A 19,413-nucleotide genomic window follows, 5' to 3' on the forward strand; every position below is an offset into this window, starting at 1 on the left:
CGGCATCGGCCCGAAGAAAAGAAGACTGCAGCGCGGCTCAGAGGAAAATGAAGAGCTTCAACCGCGGCCGATGGGACTCCGCCTCCGCGAGGGCTGAAAATGAAGAGGTTAGCGTTGGGAGGAGGCTGCTGCCGCCGTGAGTTCCCGGGGTGGGGGTGGGGGAGAGAGAGAGTGAATGAGCAAGCAAACACACATGCTTGCTCGCTCATTCACTCTCTCTCTCTCCCCCCCACCCCGGGAACGCGCGGCAGCAGCCTCCTCCCAACGCTAACCTCTTCATTTTCAGCCCTCGCGGAGGCGGAGTCCCATCGGCCGCGGTTGAAGCTCTTCATTTTCCTCCGAGCCGCGCTGCAGTCTTCTTTTCTTCGGGCCGATGCCGAGCGCACTAGCGTGGCCTCTTCTTGCCGCACAGGCACCCGACACTCTCCACTTCCTCTTCCGGGCCGCGGGGGGGGGGGGGGGGGCTGGAAGAAGAGAGCACGCCGGTGCCGCTGACTCCAGCTGTCCTGCCGCGTTCCGCCCGGGCTGACAGCATTTTAAGCCCGGGCGGAGGAGGACCGGGGAGCAGCTGGGTCAGCGGGAAAGTGTGGCGACTGTCTGCGAGCCAGATGCAGCCCTCAAAAGAGCCATATCTGGCTCGCGAGCCATGGGTTCCCGACCCCTGGTCTACAGGAAGCACATGAGGTTACGTGCCAGTGTCAGTGAAACATTTTTTTTCTCTCTCCATCTGCTGGCAGAAAGGCAAAACCAGGAGTCTGGACTGATCTGTGGTATTCCAGGAATGAAAATTAGCATGTAAGAACCAGTTTTCATATTTCACAGAGGGAAGAGATAAGCTCTGGTTTGCTGAAAGTGGCACAGTCATGAAAGCTTTCGCTTCAGATGGGATACTTTCTTTTGTGGAGTCAAGAACACAATTCTTGACTCAAGGAAGTAGAATCTTCAAAGTTCATTTCTGATGATTCAAAAGCTTTATCAGTTCAACTATTTATAATTTAGGTTTGAATAATGTCTTTACAGTCCATTATGGGAAAGCCTGGAACTGTTACAGCCAATTAGATTCCTTGATTTCTTTCTCTAAATAGGAAAATTTGGTTTTTACCTGCTAATTTTGGTTCCTGGAGTACCACAGATCAGTCTAGACAAGTGGGTTTATGCATCCCTACCAGCAGATGGAGGCAGAGAACAAAACTTTGAGGCACTGCTACATATCTGAGAGTGCCACCTGCAGTCCATCAGTATTGATCTGTACTCAAGCCAAGATATCTAACCCCAAACGCCAGGATCTTTTCCTCTTAAAAAAAAACAACCAAAAGCTGGGGCACAAGTTGTAAACTCCCAACCAAACTGACCCCTGAACTGGGTGGGATCCCGAAAGACCTGCACATAGTATACTCTCACCAAAGGAGCCCTCCTCTGTGGCCCTGACATCCAAACGGTAATGCCTGGTAAAAATGTGCAAATAGGACCAAGTTGCCACCCAATAAATCTCCTGCAGCGACACTGACCCTCCGCCCAGAAGGCTGCCTGTGCCCTAGTGGAATGCGCAGGCAATCCCACAGGGATCGACCAACCTTTACTAATATAGGCCTAAACTATCGCTTCCTTCAACCAACGAGCAATCGTACTCTTAGTTGCTTTGCATCCTTTCTTTGGTCCACTGAAAAATACAAAAAGATGATCTGAGCACCAAAAGCCATTGGTTACCTTGAGATATCTGAGGAGAACCCGACGCAAATCCAAAAGATGGAGCTCCCTCGCATGGGGAGACTCGGGCGTCAGGTGAGAAAACCCCGGCAGCTCCACCATCTGACTAAGATAAAAAGACAATACTACCTTGGGCAAAAAAGAAGGAACCATCCGCAATGAAACTCCATCATCAGAAATTCGCAAAAAAGGCTCTCTGCTCGATAAGGCTTAGAGCTCAGAAATCCGTCTTGCCAAGCATATCGCCACCAGGAACACGCCTTCAGGGCAAGAGCCTTCAAAGTAGCCCTTCGCAAAAATTTGAAGGGAGGACCACACAGTACTCGTAGGACCAAGTTAAGATTCCAGGACGGACAAACTCTACAGACTGGAGGATGCAAATGCTTCGCTTCTTTCAGAAAATGCGCTACATCCAGATGAGATGCTAAGGGTCTTCCCTGCAGCCTCCCTCTGAAACGACCCAAGGCTGCCACCTCGGAGAGAATTATTGGCCAAACCCTTTGACAAGCCTTCCTGCATAAAGGCCAAGACTTGGACTGCGTTCGCTTGCAAAAGATCAGCATCATGTACCTCCACACCAGGACTGAAACACTCTCCAGGCTCTGATATATGCCAAAAAAAATGGAGTGTCTTCTAGCCTGAAGAAGAGTAACAATCACCGTTTCGAAATATCCTTTCAAGTGGAAACTTCGCCTCTCGAAAGCCAAGCCGCTAAACAGAAGTGATCCGCCTGCTCCAACAAGATGGATCCCTGATGTAGCAGTCCCCTCAGGTGGCTTAACCGAATGGGCCCATCTACTGCTAGCTGAACCAGATCTGCAAACCAAGGATGGCGCGGCCACTCCGGCACTACCGGGATCACTTGTCCCTGATGCTGCTCCATGCAACGCAACACTCGACCTACGAGTAGCCACAGAGGAAAGACTATAGCAGGGGCCTTTCGGGCCACGGCTGAACTAGGGCGTCAATCCCTGCGGAGCCGAAATCCCTTCAGCGGCTGTAAAACCTGGTCACCTTGGCATTCTTCCTTGTTACATGAAATCAAACTGGGGTTCGCCCCACCTGCATGGAATGAGCGCAAAGGCCCGCTGACAGCTCCCATTCTCCCGGGTCCAGCTGTTGTCTGCTGAGATGATCCGCCTGCTACATGAGACGCGAGAGCCAATAGATGAAGCTCTGACCAGGCAAAGAGTTTGTGAACTTCCTGAGCCACCAGATGACTCTTCGTTCTGCCCTGTCGATTGATATAGGCCACCATCATTGCATTGTCGGAGAATATATGTACCGCTCGTCCTCAAGTCCAAGGAAGAAAGAACAGTGCCCTCCAGACCGCCCTTGTTTCCAGATAGTTGACTGACCAGGACGCTTCCATCAAGACCCCTGCCCTTGGGCTGTAGATCCTTGACATATCGCTCCCCAACTGCTGAGACTGGCATCTGTGGTCACTACCACCCAGTCTGGAACCTCCAAATCCACTCCCTTCTCTAAATTGGACCGCGACAGCCATGAGAGACTGGACCTGGATTCCTTCTGGAGTGGTAGCAGCAGCTGAAACTCCTCCAACATCAGATTCCAATGGGTCAGGAGTATCTTCTGAAGTGGCTGCATGTGCGCAAACACCCATGACACCAAATTCAGCACAGAAGCCATGGAGCCTAGCACCTAAAGATAATCCCAGACCTTAGAGACCAATAGGTCCCTCACCCAAACCACTTGCGACTGCAAGTTTAGCATCTTTCTGGGGTAAGAAACACCTTACCTAACCGGGTGTCAAATCGTGCTCCCAGATAATCCAAGGACTGGGACAATTCCAGATGGTTCTTTGTCCGGTTTATCACCCAGCCCAGGTTCTGCAGGTGCTCCGTCACTCGCTGAATGGAACAGACACTCCACCTCTGACTTCGCCCAAATGAGCCAATCGTCCAGATACAGATGCAGCAGTATCCCTTCTCTTCTGAGGGCTGCCACCACTACCCACCATCATCTTTTGTGAATGTTCTCGGACCAATAGCTAGTCCGAAGGGAGGAGCTCAAAACTGAAAATGCTCCCCTAGTACCGTGAAGTGTAGAAACGTCTGATGGTCTGCTCTGATGGGAATGTGGAGATATGCCTCCGTAAAATACAAGGAGGCCAGAAACTCCCCTTTGCGCATTGCTGCAATCACAGTTAGTAACGTTTCCATCAGAAAACATGGCACCCGCAATGCTGCAGATCCAGAATGGGCCGAAATGAGCCCTCCTTCTTGGGAACCACAAAGTTCACAGAATACCTTCCCTGACCGTGTTCCTCTTGCGGCACCGGGAAGATGGCTTCCAATCGCTGCAGCCGCAACGGAGTGTCTCGTACTGCCGCCCACTTGCCGGGCGTAACGCAACAGGACACCACGAAGGCATCTTTGAGGGGGTTGAGAAAATTCTAAAGCGTAGCCTTCCCTTATTACTTCCAACACCCATTGGTCAAAAGTGATTCTGGTCCAGTTCTTGCAAAACCGGGATAATCTTCCTCCGACCGCCACCAGGGAGGAGTGGACCAGCCTGCCTTCATTGGACGGGCTTTGCACCTCCGGAGCCCTGTCCAGAACTCTCTCTGGCTGGTCTATGGGTCCTTGAAAGGACTGCTGCCTTCCTGAACCCTGCTTCTGCGTAGAGCCTGAAGAACCTCCGCTGGAGCGAAATCTCATTTCACAGAAGCGAGTGCAAGGCGGGAAGGTTTTCTTAGTTCCCTACTTATCTTCAGGCAACATTCCTTTTAGAATCTGCCAAATGCTTCATTAGCTTTTCTAGATCCTCCCCAAACAATAACCTTCCTTTTGAAGGGGAGATTACAAAGCTGTGCCTTCGACCACACATCCGCCGACCAATTGCGTAGCCACAGAAGCCTTCACGCGGCTACCATGGATACCATATTCCTAGCTGAAGTGTGAAGCATATCTTAGAGGGCATCGGCCACATACGCCACCCCCACTTCCAACCGAGCATCCTGGCCAGGCTCCGCAGAGGTTTCCGCTGCCTTCACCTGCGCGTTCTGCACCCAGCACAAATAGGCCCTCCGCATTAGATTGGTGCAGACTGCAGCCCTAAGGCTCAGAGCCAAGACTTCAAACAGTCTTTTTTCAAAGTTTTGTTCTCTGCCTCCATCTGCTGGTAGGGATGCATAAACCCACTTGTCTGGACTGATCTAGTGTATGAACAGGAATGTTTCTTCCAGCATAAAAAAAACCAATGCCATACATTTGCTTTATATGCTGAGAACAGATAAACTGGAAGTTGCTAGTTTACCCAAAAGAAATACAAAAAACCTTCAGGGAAGTGATTCCTTGTTAATCTTTTTTTTTTTTTTTTTCAGCAGGCCAACCCTTTCCATCCAACAGCACCCACCTCCTGCAGCAATCAGTATTCAGCGCCCTTCACAGCCTCGGGACACAGCCACACGCATTACCCTGCCATCCCATCCAGCGCTGGGATCACAGAAACAGCAACTGCACCCTATGACCCAGGTATGTGTCACTCTTGGCACCCATTGCTGCATCTTTAGCTTGTGTTCGACATGGGGTCATCAGAATTTGGTGTCTAATGCATTGGCCTGATGGCTTAGTGGCAGTGTATCTGAGTTTTGATTCCTGAGCCCAACCTTTGCTCTTTTGGCTGGCTTGCTGGCTAAGACTGCTGATGTTTGTACAATGGTAGCACCTCGTGGCCAAACTCTAGGTGCATACATACCAGATTTTGAAAGAGCCACAGTCTGTGACCCCTGGTTTCTAAAATGGCTGGGCTAGATGGGAGAAGGTTAAAATGGGAAAAATCCTCAGATAACTGTGAATGGTAGCACATGATGCTGTAACATAGAGTAGGGGCTGGGTCCTATTGAACTGTAAGCCCAACAAAGTAGGAAGAAACTGCTGGGCCAAAATAACAATCTACTGAGTATTGACTGTTGGGATTGGCTGAATACCAAATAGCCACAAAATATTTGTCAAAACAATATAATTTGAAGCTAATAGATTGCAATAGAAATGTACATTGTGAAATGGCTAGAAGGGAAAGTATGCCTGTTTGCAAATGATATGTAATCAATAAAAAAAGTGGACATTCCAAGAGGACAAAAAATGTAGAAAAAAATGAAATAATGGTCAAGGGTTTGGTGACTGTTTTTTGTTGAAATACAAGATTTTATTTTTTTTTTTGGGATGCAGAAATCCAAGGGTCGAATATTATTTGAGAGAGGAAGATCTGATAGTTGCCAAACAAGAAAGATAATAATCATGTCTGAGAAGGCTAATGGTATACCTGGGTTCATGAAAAAAGGCATAATGGGGGTAGGAAGATGAATGATGGGGGAAGGAGGACTGCACCTGCGTGAGGTGGGGAAGGAGGAGGACAGAGAAAAGACTGTCTGGGGCAGGGAATGTGTGAAAGAAAATGCACTTACCACATACTCCTGTCACTTGCCTCCCTTAAAACAAATGATTGGGGTTTGTGGAGGGTGAGGAGGTGGTGGCAAAAAATGCACATGGCAAATACATTTTAGACCTGGTGAATAAGTCCTAGAACTAATTACAGTCAGAAGAATTGCTGGACCAGAGACAGCATGGATTCACCAGAGGAAGGTCCTGTCAGACAAATCTGATTGACTTTTTTGATTGGGTGACTAAGGAATTGGATCAAGGAAGAGCATTTGATGTGATCTACTTGGGACCGTATCAAAAGTTTTGCTGAAACCCAAATGAGAAGCTTGGGAGTGAGCGCCAAGGTGGTGGCCTGGATTACAAACTGGTTGACGGATAGAGACAGCGTGTGATGGAACCTACTCTGAAGAGAGAATGGTGTTAAGCGGTGTGCCGCAAGGATCGGTGTTGGGACCAGTCCTGTTCACTATCTTTGTGAGCGGCATTGCGGAAGAGATAGAAGGTAAAGTTTGTCTTTTTGCGGATGATACTAAGATCTGCAACAGAGTGAACACGCCAGAAGGAGTAGAGAGAATGAGAAGTGATTTAAGGAACCTTGAACAGTGGTCAAAGATATGGCAGCTGGGATTCAGTGCCAAGAAGTGCAGAGTCATGCATCTGGGGTGTGGTAATCCAAAAGAGCTGTACTGCTTGGGGGGGGGGGGGGGGGGGGGTGAAGGGCTGTTGTGCATGGAGCAAGAGAGGGACCTTGGGGTGATAGTGTCTAACAATCTAAAGGTGGCGAAGCAATGTGACAAGGCGATAGCTAAAGCCAGAAGAATGCTGGGCTGCATAGAGAGAGGAATAACCAGTAAGAAAAAGGAAGTGATAGTCCCCCTTGTACAGGTCCTTGGTGGGGTCTCACCTAGAGTACTGTGTTCAGTTCTGGAGACAGGATGGAGGCAGTCCAGAGAAGGGCGACAAAAATGGTGGGGGGGGGGGGGCTCCATCAAATGACTTATGAGGAGAGTTTGAAGGACCTAAATATATATACCCTGAAGGAGAGGAGGCGCAGGGGAGACTTGATACAGACCTTCAGATACCTGAAAGGTTTTGATGATGCACAATCGACAAACCTTTTCCATTGGAAATAAATCATTAGAACTAGGGGTCACATAATGAAACTCCAGAGAGGACGATTCAGAACCAATGTCAGGAAATATTTCTTCACGGAGAGGGTGGTGGATGCTTGGAAAGCCCTTCCAGAGGAGGTGGTGAAGACAAAAATGGTGAAAGATTTCAAAGGAGCATGGGATAAACACTGGATCTCTAAAGGCTAGAGGATGGAAATGAAGAAAAGGGTGCATGAGGGTAACGTTCGGGTGTGGTGGTTACTACCCTTAACCAATAAACCTTCATACTGTTGATGCAACTCCATTATTGCTTTCTACTTCAATGGCAGGGGGAAAAGGGGAATTAGATTCAGACAGCAACCAGCAAGGACATTGGATTTTACAGTCTGGGAAAACAAATAAACATAGGGATAACTTGCTGGTGTGGCGGTTACTACCCTTAATCAACATGCCTGATACTTTGGATGCAACTCCAACATTGCTCTCTGCTTCAACGACAAGAGGTAACAGGGAATTGGGCTCAGACAGCAACCAACAAGGGCCCTGACTTTGACGGTTGGGAAACTAAGTAAGGGGGTAACTTGTATGGCACAGCAGATGCTACCATAAGCTTGCTGGGCAGACTGGATGGACTGTTTGGTCCTTTTCTGCTGTCATTTTCTGTTTCTATGTACAAATTTTTCAAACCCTGAAGAATATCATATTTATAAAAGGACACTGATAAGCTAGAGGCACATCAAAGGAGGGCTACCAAAGTGGCACATGGACTGCACTATATAGCCACACCCAGAGGCTGAAGGAGCTAAAGATGTTCTCGCTAAAAGAAAGAAGGAATGAGGGACATATGGTACAAACATTCAGATAAATAGCCGGCACAAGAAGGTAACCTTTTCCATAGAATTGGAAGCTCAAAGATGATGTTGTCATATGAATATAGAGGAAGGAAAGCCCAATGGGAATATGAGAAAACAATAACAGAATTAAAAACATGATTAGGACAGACACAAGGATTTTAGTGACAAAGAAAGGGGGAACAGACAAGAGAGTGAGTAGGATCTGAGGCAGCTCAGTAAGTGACTACAAAAGGGCAGGCAGGGTGTCTGTGTGTTTTCTCACATGTGAGTTAGAGCAGGGGTGCTTAACCCTGTCCTACGGACTCCCCCCAGTCAGGTTTTCAGGATATCCCTAATGAATATGCATTGAGATTTACTTGTATGCACTACCTCCTGCGTATGCAAATATTTCTTATGCATATTCATTAGGGATATCCTGAAAACCCAACTGACCAGTTTGAGCCACCCCTGAGTTAGAGAATAGGAATGCAAGGAGCCAAGAGACTGTCTGCTCAGAGCTGATGGGAACAAAAATCTTCAGTTTTTCAAGGGTGGAGGGATTTGGGAACACGCCATTGCTTCTTGGGATAGGGGAAACCCAGCAGCTCACATCTGATGATCTGTAGGAATTTGCCTTAGGTGGGTTAATACTCCATATAAACTGCAACCCAGATTTCAGTGTGGAAATAGGGCTAAATATTGGAAGGTGGTATAATGGAGATACTTGCCCTTCCCCATGGAATCTATTGCTAATAGACTTAGATTTGGAAATGAAAGAAGATCATGGGGCATATTGTGCTCATTACTTGCATCCTAAGCAGGTCTGGGGAGTTCATCTAGTCCATTTTCTTGTCATTTTGGAAGCTGAGGGGCCTTTATATTGGTTGGGCTGTGCTAGAGGTCTGTGTATTCATAGTCTTGCAGGACCCCTTACAATTTGCAGAATATGGAATCCATATAGTGTTTGAGTATTTTGGAACTAAATGTGTCTGCATTTGTGTTGCCTCCCCTCAGAAGACAATCTTCAGTACTGGGACTCCTGTAGCTGCAGCAACTGTTGCTCCCATCTTAGCAACCAATACGATTCCATCGGCAACAACTACAGGTGAGGCCTGCAGCCTGGCACCCTTTGCAGGGCCTGTGCAGTGGGGGCTGGTGAAATCTCCTCCTCTTTGGGGTGGGTTTTTTTTTCTCCCCGTTAGTTCTGGATCTGATTTAGAAAAGGGATTTGTGCTCCTCATCGTCAGAAGGGGAATGAATTTATATTTTGGTTATGTGATACTTAAACAGTGGTGGGCTTTGAATTGTTCTGGGGTCTTCCAAGAGGGTAGACTAAATTCTTACATATACAGCAGCCCTTATAGTATAGACATGTATTGCATCATTGTGGAAAGAATGAACAGCTGCACTAGTTAAGTTTTTTTGTTTTGTTTTTTTTTTTTTGGGGGGGGGGGGGGGGGTAACAAAGATTTAGAAGAAAAGCTTAACTCCCCTCCCAAAGTAAATCCATACATTAAAACACAAGTGGAGTGGAAAAGTAGCTTAGTGGTTGGAGCAGCAGGATGAGAACCAGGGAAGCCAGGGTTCAAATCCTGCTGCCAAACCTTGTGACATTGGGCAAGTCACTTCACCCTCCATTGCTTCAGGTACAGACTTAGGGCCCTATTACTAAGCATTTTTTTACCCACAAAATGGGAGAACACTTCTAGTAAATAACTCCCCTTAGACTGTAAACCCTCTGGGGACATAGAATTGCCTACTATACCTGAATCTTTGTAAGTTACTCCCCAGTTCCTTGATCCAAGTTTACTCTCCCGGTTTGATGTAATCGCATTCTTATATGCTTGTTTCTGTTATAATGTAAACCGAAATGATATGTAACTTTGCTACATGAATTTCGGTATATAAAAATGTTAAATAAATAAATAAATATAACTTGCCTTATGTTTTCAGTGAAAAGGCGTGAGCTAAATCCAAATCCAGTATTAGCAAATTTATTCTTAAATGATTTTCCATTGGCCACTACATGGGAAATGGAAATGAAAGCACTTTCCCTCAGTTGTAAAGCAGCAGCGTCACTATGAGTTGGCAAGGGGATGACACGTGACCACTGTTCCTGCTAAGCACAACTTTTTACCCTCCGGCGCATAAATCTTTCGCCATAGCGCACCAGCAGTGAGAGAGGACAGAGAGGGCCCTTGCGGTTCATACAACCTTCTTCCCTCCCTCTATTGGCAGCGCTTAGGTCATGCGACGCACTGACCCTTGCAGCCACGCAGGCGCATTGCTCAGGACGTGCGGAACGCAGCTAAGGCCGGCAGTGAAGCAGGTACTGCTGCCTCCCAAAGAAGGACCCCAGGCCCCGACTGATCCATTCAGCACCAGCATGCTGAGGACTGTGCCAAAACTTGACTAGAGAGCTGCTGCTGCTTATTTTTGCCAGCAATTCGAGGATATTAGTCCGATTCTCGGTTGCGAGCATCACGGAGACTTGAGGTAAATAGAGTGAAGGGGCTGAGACTGCAGGAGACGCAGAGCGTGAAGCCAAAGGTCAATGCAGGTACCTACTGTCAATGATCAAGATGAGGTGGCGGAGCAATTAACCTGTCAGGGTTGCGGGAAATTGGAAATAAAATTATGTAATGAGAGTAAAAAGTAGTTTGTAAACGGTTTTTAGCTGAGGTGTCTGCTCAGTATCTGGTGATTAGCTCTTGCTTTCACCATTCACTGATAGGTTAACAGAGCTGAGAATAAAAAAAAAATCAAAAGTATATTAAAATTATTTTACGATTTGTCCTTAGATAAATACTTACAGTTTTGATTAGTTTTTGGCTCATGAGCCTTGGAAACACATTGCAAGTGACCCATTCTGTAGTTAAACAACTTTTTAAAAAATGTATTATAATTTTAATTTATTTTATTTATTATAATTCAATTTTAACATCTTGTCAAGTTGCTCTATAGTTGCTGTCTTTGCTTTTCAGTTTAGCAAAAGAAATCAGAAGCACTGAATTCTCTCTTAGCAGTGCAGTAGCATGGGAGTTGAGAGTATGTGTGAGAGAGAGTGTGTGTGTATGAGAGAGAAGAGAGTTTTTTTGCACAACAACCCACCCCTTCCTCTCTACCTCCTAATGGATGACAATGTCAGGGCATCTGGAAATCAAAAGTTCTCAGGTATGTAGAAGCAGGGTTTATTAAGATCCTTTAGTTTTATTTATTGGGTGTTATTTGATGTGTCTCTTGAAATATTTTATTTGTATTTGGAAAATTTTTATGAGTTTTTAATTATTGGATGTTCTATTCGTTAGCTGTTTTAAATTATTCTTTTTCTTGGTATGGCTTTACTACAGTTGATATTTTTTATATTTCTTGATTTTATTCCTTTGATGAATGGTATTAGTTCGGTTTTTTCATTGTTGCATTATATACAGAATTTGATTTGTTACAGTTTCCAGTTCACTTTTTGTCAGCACACTTCTTTTTATACTTTATGGTGTCTCTCTCTGTATTTGGTGAGTATGTGTTCGGCATGTGTGATTAATGTGAGGTATTCTGCTAGCATGTTTCTGTGTAGGGATCTATAACAGCTTGACTTGTTCTGATTTCCTAATGAGGGGTGTATTGGTGTTTTAAGGCTTGATTTAATATTTGCAGTGTTGCCTTTTCATAGTAGGGTTGTTACTCTTTGAGTGCTGTCAGTTAGTGCTGTTTCAATACAGAAAGTGTATTGTATTGCAATTCTGTTTTCTCTTGGCTCTCTGAGGACTAAGCCCATGCCAAGATGCATTACAGTAGGCCTAATAATCATATTGGTTCCAAGCAGTGTTCCCTTTAAGCTGCATGCATGTATTTCAACACACATTTTTCCCATTTAATACAGGTTTTTCCTCCCCGACACGCTTCGCAGCATCAAAGAAAGTAGTGCTCACAAACATACATTTTTGTTCACAGCAATCCAATCCTTAGAGGGAACACTGCAATTGACCCATCCCAAAAAAATTACTTGTCACCCCAACTTTGACCAGCCAGTCTGATTGCTGCTTCTGAGGTGGGCACCTCCTGTATGTGGTTGCTTGGATGAAATCTGAGTTGTTTGCACCATGGGGCTTTGTATCAAGGGAGCTTTATGTGGTTCAAACATCAGCTTTTTAAACTGCACGGTGCCCACATGGTTCAAACAGCTTGGGTTTCACCTGTATAGTCGAAAGCAAGAGGTCTCTGTTCACTCTCCCTGTGGAGGACTCCCAGAGCCTGCTGCCATTTTACAGAGAAGTAAAGCTTTCCTTTTTCTGTTTAAAAAAACAAAAAGGAGGAGGGTTGCCTTTGTCGGAGCTAGTGCGCAGAGCAGTGGTGCTGCTCACTCACTGTTGCACCTCTGTTGATCCTGCTTTTTGGCGGCTCTGCTCTCCCCTTTCCTCCCTGGCGCTGATACTGCCCACTGCATGCTGAGTTTTCTATCTCCTGGCCTTTCCAATGCTGCGTGGGCCCACCTGCTCGACTTGTGGAGACGCGCATTCGCGGCTCTCGCATGGTGGTCTCTGTTCCCGATGCCTCCCCGGGAGGGAGGGACCTTTGGGGAACACAGCGGAGCAACAATCTACTCATTGCTGGGAGCCTGGGAGGCTCTGTCTGGCGCAGCAGCCCTCGGCAGATCCCTTAACCCCTCAGCACAGGAACGGAGGCCATTTTGGCAGCTTTCAGGTCTCCGGTGTGGGTCACGGAGGGGGATTTCCCTCCTGCATTGTCGCCGCAAGTGGGAGTCTCCGGGGGAAGTCGGGTTGTTTAAAGGCTCAACTGTGACAGGTGCAGGGGATCCCGAGTAAGGTTATGATTCTTCCTCTAGCTTCTCCTTAGTTTGTTCTTTTACTTCATAAGGCTAAGGCCAAGAAGTCTGCTAAGCGCCATATGGATAAGGGGCTTCCCCCCCAGGACGGCAAAGAGACTTAGGGTCCCAGAGGATGTGGGGGCTACAAGACAGACTCAAGAGGGCTGTGGTGTTGCAGTCTGCATCAGACAGCTCCTCTGAGGCTTTGAGGCAGGAGGACCCAGGGCCCCCAGGGATCTGAACTTGGTGCTGGGGACCAGGTCCTGGATCCTGGGTTAACTAACAGCCTAGCAGTTGAGGGGGATGTCCCTAAGGTGGTTAGGTTGTTCCATAGAGAAGAGCTGGCCCCTCTTTTATACCAGCGGTTCTGGAAGAACTGGGAATTGAGGCTCCCCGGGAAGATCCCAATTTGGGAGCGGTGAATCTAAAACTAAAAAGTCATGGGATAGGAGGCGATGTCCTTTTGTGGATTACTAACTGGTTAAAAGACAGGAAACAGAGAGTAGGACTAAATGGTCAATTTTCTCAGTGGAAAAGGGTAAACAGTGGAGTGCCTCAGGGATCTGTACTTGGACCGGTGCTTTTCAATATATATATAAATGATCTGGAAAGGAATACGACGAGTGACATTATCAAATTTGCGGATGATACAAAATTATTCAGAGTAGTTAAATCGCAAGCAGACTGTGATACATTACAGGAGGACCTTGCAAGACTGGAAGATTGGGCATCCAAACAGCAGATGAAATTTAATGTGGATAAGTGCAAGGTGTTGCATATAGGGAAAAATAACCCTTGCTGTAGTTACACGATGTTAGGTTCCATATTAGGAGCTACCACCCAAGAAAAAGATCTAGGCATCATAGTGGATAATACTTTAAAATCTCGGCTCAGTGTGCTGCAGCAGTCAAAAAAGCAAACAATGTTAGGAATTATTAGGAAGGGTATGGTTAATAAAACGGAAAATGTCATAATGCCTCTATATCGCTCCATGGTGAGACCACACCTTGAATACTGTGTACAATTCTGGTCACCGCATCTCAAAAAAGATATAGTTGAGATGGAGAAGGTACAGAAAAGGGCAACCAAAATGAAAAAGGGGATGGAACAGCTCCCCTATGAGGAAAGGCTGAAGAGGTTAGGGCTGTTCAGCTTGGAGAAGAGACGGCTTAGGGGGGATATGCTAGAGGTCTTTAAGATCATGAGAGGTCTTGAACGAGTAGATGTGACTCGGTTATTTACACTTTCGAATAATAGAAGGACTAGGGGGCATTCCATGAAGTTAGCAAGTAGCATATTTAAGACTGATCGGAGAAAATTCTTTTTCACTCAACGCACAATAAAGCTCTGGAATTTGTTGCCAGAGGATGTGGTTAGTGCAGTTAGTGTAGCTGGGTTCAAAAAAGGTTTGGATAAGTTCTTGGAGGAGAAGTCCATTAACGGCTATTAATCAAGTTTACTTAGGGAATAGCCACTGCTATTAATTGCATCAGTAGCATGGTATCTTCTTAGTGTTTGGATAATTGCCAGGTTCTTGTGGCCTGGTTTGGCCTCTGTTGGAAACAGGATTCTGGGCTTGATGGACCCTTGGTCTGACCCAGCATGGCAATTTCTTATGTTCTTAATCCGGTCATGGAAGGTCTTCGAAGTCCAGCCAGGCTTTCCCCTTTCATGGTTCGGTTAGCGCTTTGCTGTTCCGGGAGTGGGATACTCCGGACACGGGTTTGATGATCAGTAGGGTTATGGATAAGCTTTATCCCACTGCCAGAGGAGGCACTGGACCTTCTTAAGGTCCCAAAGGTGGATGCTTCAGTTTCGGCAGTTACCAAAAAGACAACAATCCCAGGCGCTGGTGCTATGGCTCTTAAGGACCTTCAGGATATAAGGCTGGAAGCACACCTCAAGAAAATGTTGAGGTGTCAACCTTAGGAGCACGAGCGGCTATGTGTAGCAGCTTCATGTTGCAAGCAGGGCTTCGCTGGGTGCAGCACTTACTGATGGATAAGTCCTTATCTGAATCGGAGGCCCTTCAGGCAGTGGCTGGAAGCCATGGTGACCCTCAGTGCAGATGCATTATACGATCTTCTCAGGACTTCTTCCAGGACTATGACAGCTGTTTCAGCCCGCAGACTTCTGTGGTTGAGGAATTGGTTGGCTAACGTTTCCTCCAAAGCGCATCTGGGCTCTCTCCCTTTTAAAATGAAATTACTCTTCGGTAAAGATTTGGAGGAGATCATCAAATCTTTGGGAGAGAATAAGGTGCGCAAGCTGCCAGAAGATAAGCCGAAAGCAAAGAACACCTTTCCTCCTTGTTTTCGAGGAAATTGAAAATTTTGAGCATCACGGTCATCTGGGTCCTTGGCAAGACAGTTCTTGAGCAGACAACAAGTCTGGAGTCCTTCCTTTCAAGGCCAGAGATCTGGCAGAGATTGCGCTTCCCATGGTGTGGGTGGTGCCAAGTCTTCCCAATGAGGCAAGGCCGGTCCACTCCTCTGTTGCAGTGATAAGGGGGCCGGCTGGTTCTTTTTTACGAGGAGTGGGCCAAGTTTATATCAGACCAGTGGGTCTTAAATGTGATAAATCAAGGTTACGCTTTAGAGTTTGCTTGGCCGCTAAGAGATTGGTTTGTGGTATCCCCATGCTCTTACGAGAAGAAAAGGTTGGCAGTGCGAGACACCATTCGCCATCTACGAGATTTAGGGTCAATTGTCCCGGTGCCCCTGGAGGAGTGAAGGACGGGTCGCTATTCCATTTATTTCATATTGCCCAAAAAAGAGGGCATGTTCCATCCCATACTGCGTTCCAGGCATCCACCACCCTTTCCGTGAAGAAATATTTCCTGACATTGGTTCTGAGTCTTCCTCCCTGGAGTTTTAAAATGGGACCCCTGGTTCTGCTGATTTTTTTCCAACGGAAAAGGTTTGTCATTGACTTTGGATCATTAAAACCTTTCAAGTATCTGAAAGTCTGTATCATATCACTCCTGCTCCGTATACCCTGGAGGAAAGGAGGAGCAGGGGTGATATGGTACAGACTTTCAGATACTTGAAAGGTTTTAATGATCCAAAGCCACTGTTGGAAACAGGATGCTGGGCTTGATGGACCCTTGGTCTGACCCAGTATGGCATTTTCTTATGTTCTTAAAGTCAATGACAAACATTTTCCGTTGGAAAAAAATCAGCAGAACCAGAGGTCACGATTTAAAACTCCAGGGAGGAAGACTCAGAACCAATGTCAGGAAGTATTTCTTCACGGAAAGGGTGGTGGATGCCTGGAACGCCCTTCCGGAGGAAGTGGTGAAGACCAAAACTGTGAAGGATTTCAAAGGGGCGTGGGATAAACACTGGATCCATAAAGTCTAGAGGATGTGAATGAAGAGAAGAGGCATGGGGGTGGCTTGCGGGAGTGACGGCTACTACCTGGTGATTAATACCCTTATTCAATAAACATACACACGGTTAATGCGACTCCAACATTGCTCTGTGCTTCAGCGGCAAGAGGAAATGTGGGAAAAAGGATTTGCATTCACGAATAAGCATGGGAGTAGTTTGCTTGTTGCGGCGGTTACTACCCCAAACCAAATAAGCCTGATATTCACCTTCAATGCATATCCAGCATAGCTCTCTGCTTCAATGGCAGGGGGGAATGAAGATAAGATTTACATTCAGACAACTACCAACAAGGACTGAATTGCATGGTGTGGGTAAGCAAATAAGCATGGGAGTAGCTTGCTTGTTACGGCGGTTACTACTCGAACCAATTAAGCCTGATACTTCACTTTGATACAGCTCCAGCACTGCTCTCTACATCAGTGGCGGGGGTGGAAGGAAATTAGAACCAAAAAGTTACCAATAAGGGCCCTGACTTCAGCAGTCAGAGTAATAGATAAGTATGAGAAAAATAAGTGTGAAAGCTTGCTGGGCAGACTGGATGGGCCGTTTGGTCTTCTGCCGACATTTCTATGTAAGCGAAGCTCTCCAGGTTCCGCATGGAGACCCTACGTATCGCCATTGCAGCGGTGCACAAGGGGGAGTTCCTTGCATACCTGGATCTGACAGAGGCGTTCCTGAAATTGTTGGGCTGGATAGTCAATCTGGCCAAGAGCCACCTTGTTCCATCACAGATGTTGGAATTCCTGGGAGCATGTTTCAACACTATAATGGGTAAGGTATTGGGATCTGATCCAATCAGCACTACCTGAGGTTCGTGATTCTGGGGGAGCATTTTCAATTTTGCGCTCTGCCCTTCGGCCTAGCGACAGCACCCAGGACTTTTACCAAGGTGATGGTAGTGGTGGCGGCATCACTCCGGAAGGAAGGGGTTCTGGTCCACCCTTACTTTTACAACTGGCTGATTTGGGTGAGGTCAGAATCCCTTTGTCGAGCGGCAGTGGACTTGGTCCTTCAGCGTCTGAAATTGTTGGGCTGGGTAGTCAATCTGGCCAAGAGCAACCTTGTTCCATCACAGATGTTGGAATTCCTGGGAGCATGTTTCAACACTATAATGGGGAAGGTTTTCCTCACCGAAGAGCGGATTTCCAAGTTACAAGCGCAGGTCTGGGGATTGTTGGACAAGCGTTCACCCAGGGTCTGGGATTACTTGCAAGTTCTCAGATCTATGGCTCCTACCTTGGAGTTGGTGCCATGGGCGTTTGCTCATATGCGACCTCTTCGGTCGGCTTTACTTTCCTGCTGGGGTCCGATGTCCGAACTGTCCGAAGTTTTGTTTATTGCATAGTAATTCCTAGGAACAGAGGTTTCTGATTTCTGGATGACTGGTTATTGAAACAGTAGTACCCGGAAGACAACAAAAGTAGTACCCGGAAGAAGTGAGTGCCCCACGGGAAGACAGATCTGTAAGTAGTTAATCATGCCTATATACCGTAATTCCTGTATACGAGGAGATGCTGGTCAGTTTGTCAGACAAAGGGCATCCAGTACCCAGCATCTCCCGAGAATACTTATTTTGATTAATAAAACGAAATTATACTTTCTACTGAGTTTAAGTATTCTTGTGTCCCTGGCCATAAGCATAGAGTGCGCCTTTACATTACATTACAGAACTGTTTCAGCTACCTCTTCCACTTCCACAGTTTGCTCGGTCCAGTCTTGCTTAGTGGCTCCTGTAGGAGAATCTACATCGAGGAGTAGACTTGGATATCCCAACTTGGACAGTAATGACCACGGTTGCCAGTCTCTCCAGTTGGAGAGCAGTCTGTCAGGAGCACTATGTGCAAGGCTGGTGGTCAGCGAAGCAAGCCTCCTGGTCGATCAACCAATTGGAGACCAGGGCGGTTCGGCTGGCACTACAGGCTCTACTGCCCCTGTCCAAGAGCCGGACAGTGGTTCAGGAAGCCCGGGAACTGATCGGCTGGGTGGAACTGCACCTGGAGAAGCTGATGGCTTCCCACATTGCAGGCTTGGACAACGTTCAAGCGGATTTTTTGAGCTGGCATCACCTGGATCCTGGGGAGTGGGAACTATCGGAGGAGGCGTTTCGCCTTATTTGCCGCAGGTGGAACACTCCGTGTGTGGATCTGATGGTGACTTTCGCAATGCCAAGGTTCTGAGGTTCTTCAGCCAGTGGAGGAGCCGAGGGCAGAAGGGGCGGACGCTCTGGTTCTGCCTTGGCTATTGGACGTTCTCCTGTACATGATCTCGCCATGGCCATTGGTTGGCAAGGTCATGCGGCGCATAGAAATCCATCCGGGCAACGTGATTCTCATGAGGCGCCTGTGGTTTGCAGACCTCATCAACCTAGCGGTAGACAGTCCCTTGCGGTTTCATCTCCTGCCCAATCTCCTGCAGCAAGAACCTGTTTGTTTGGATCAGGCAGATCGCTTTTGTCTAGTGGCCTGGCTTTTGAGAGGAAGCGGTTAAGAAATAAGGGTTATTCAGATGGAGTTATCGCTACCCTTTTGCAGTCCAGGAAGGTTTCCACTTCTCTGGTGTATGTCAGGGTATGGGGAGTTTTTGAGACTTGGTGCTCGGAACACAAGGTGGATCCTACATCAGCCTCAGTGGGGGGTATTTTGGCTTTTGTACAGGATGGTCTTGTTAAAGGTTTATTCTTTAACTCCTTGAGGGTTCAGGTGGTGGCCCCTAAGTTGTTTTCTTGGTAAGGTTCGGGGAGCGAAGCACCTGCAGCATCCGGTCCGGAATCCTTGTCCTTCCTGGAGCCTTAACGTGGTCTTGAAAGCCTTTTGTGCAGCCCCGTTTGAGCCTTTGAAGCGGGCTACTCTAAAGGACCTAACTTTGAAAGTGATTTTCCTGGTGGCTATGTGTTCGGCTTGGTGGGTTTCAGAGCTTCAGGTCTTTTCGTGCAGGGAACCTTTCTTAAGGATTACAGATACAGGAGTTTCTTGTGAATAGTTGCCTCCTTTCTACTTAAGGTGGTCTCATCCTTTCATTTGACTCAGTCAGTGGAGCTACCATCCTTTCCAGATTTGGATTCCTCTACCCCCTCAGTCCCGTGACTTTCAGAAGCTGGATGTAAGTTGGACTTTATTACGATACTTGGAGGTCACGAAC

At 46.9% G+C, this 19,413-nt stretch overlaps 1 protein-coding gene across 6 annotated transcripts in view; it reads left to right on the top strand.

Annotated features, from left to right (window-relative positions):
• SAP130 (Sin3A associated protein 130) overlaps window positions 1-19,413 on the top strand; it is a 147,014-nt gene that overhangs the window by 22,550 nt on the left and 105,051 nt on the right. For 4 of the 6 annotated variants that reach the window (XM_029615573.1, XM_029615571.1, XM_029615569.1 and 1 more), the window contains exons 8-9: window positions 5,054-5,204; window positions 9,073-9,163. In XM_029615573.1, coding sequence (XP_029471433.1) covers window positions 5,054-5,204; window positions 9,073-9,163 — 242 coding nt within the window. The remainder of the gene's footprint in view (window positions 1-5,053; window positions 5,205-9,072; window positions 9,164-19,413) is intronic. The other 2 variants (XM_029615574.1, XM_029615570.1) reach the window with 1 other exon arrangement.

This window comes from Rhinatrema bivittatum, chromosome 9 (assembly GCF_901001135.1).
Source record: "Rhinatrema bivittatum chromosome 9, aRhiBiv1.1, whole genome shotgun sequence".
Lineage (NCBI taxonomy): Eukaryota > Metazoa > Chordata > Amphibia > Gymnophiona > Rhinatrematidae > Rhinatrema > Rhinatrema bivittatum.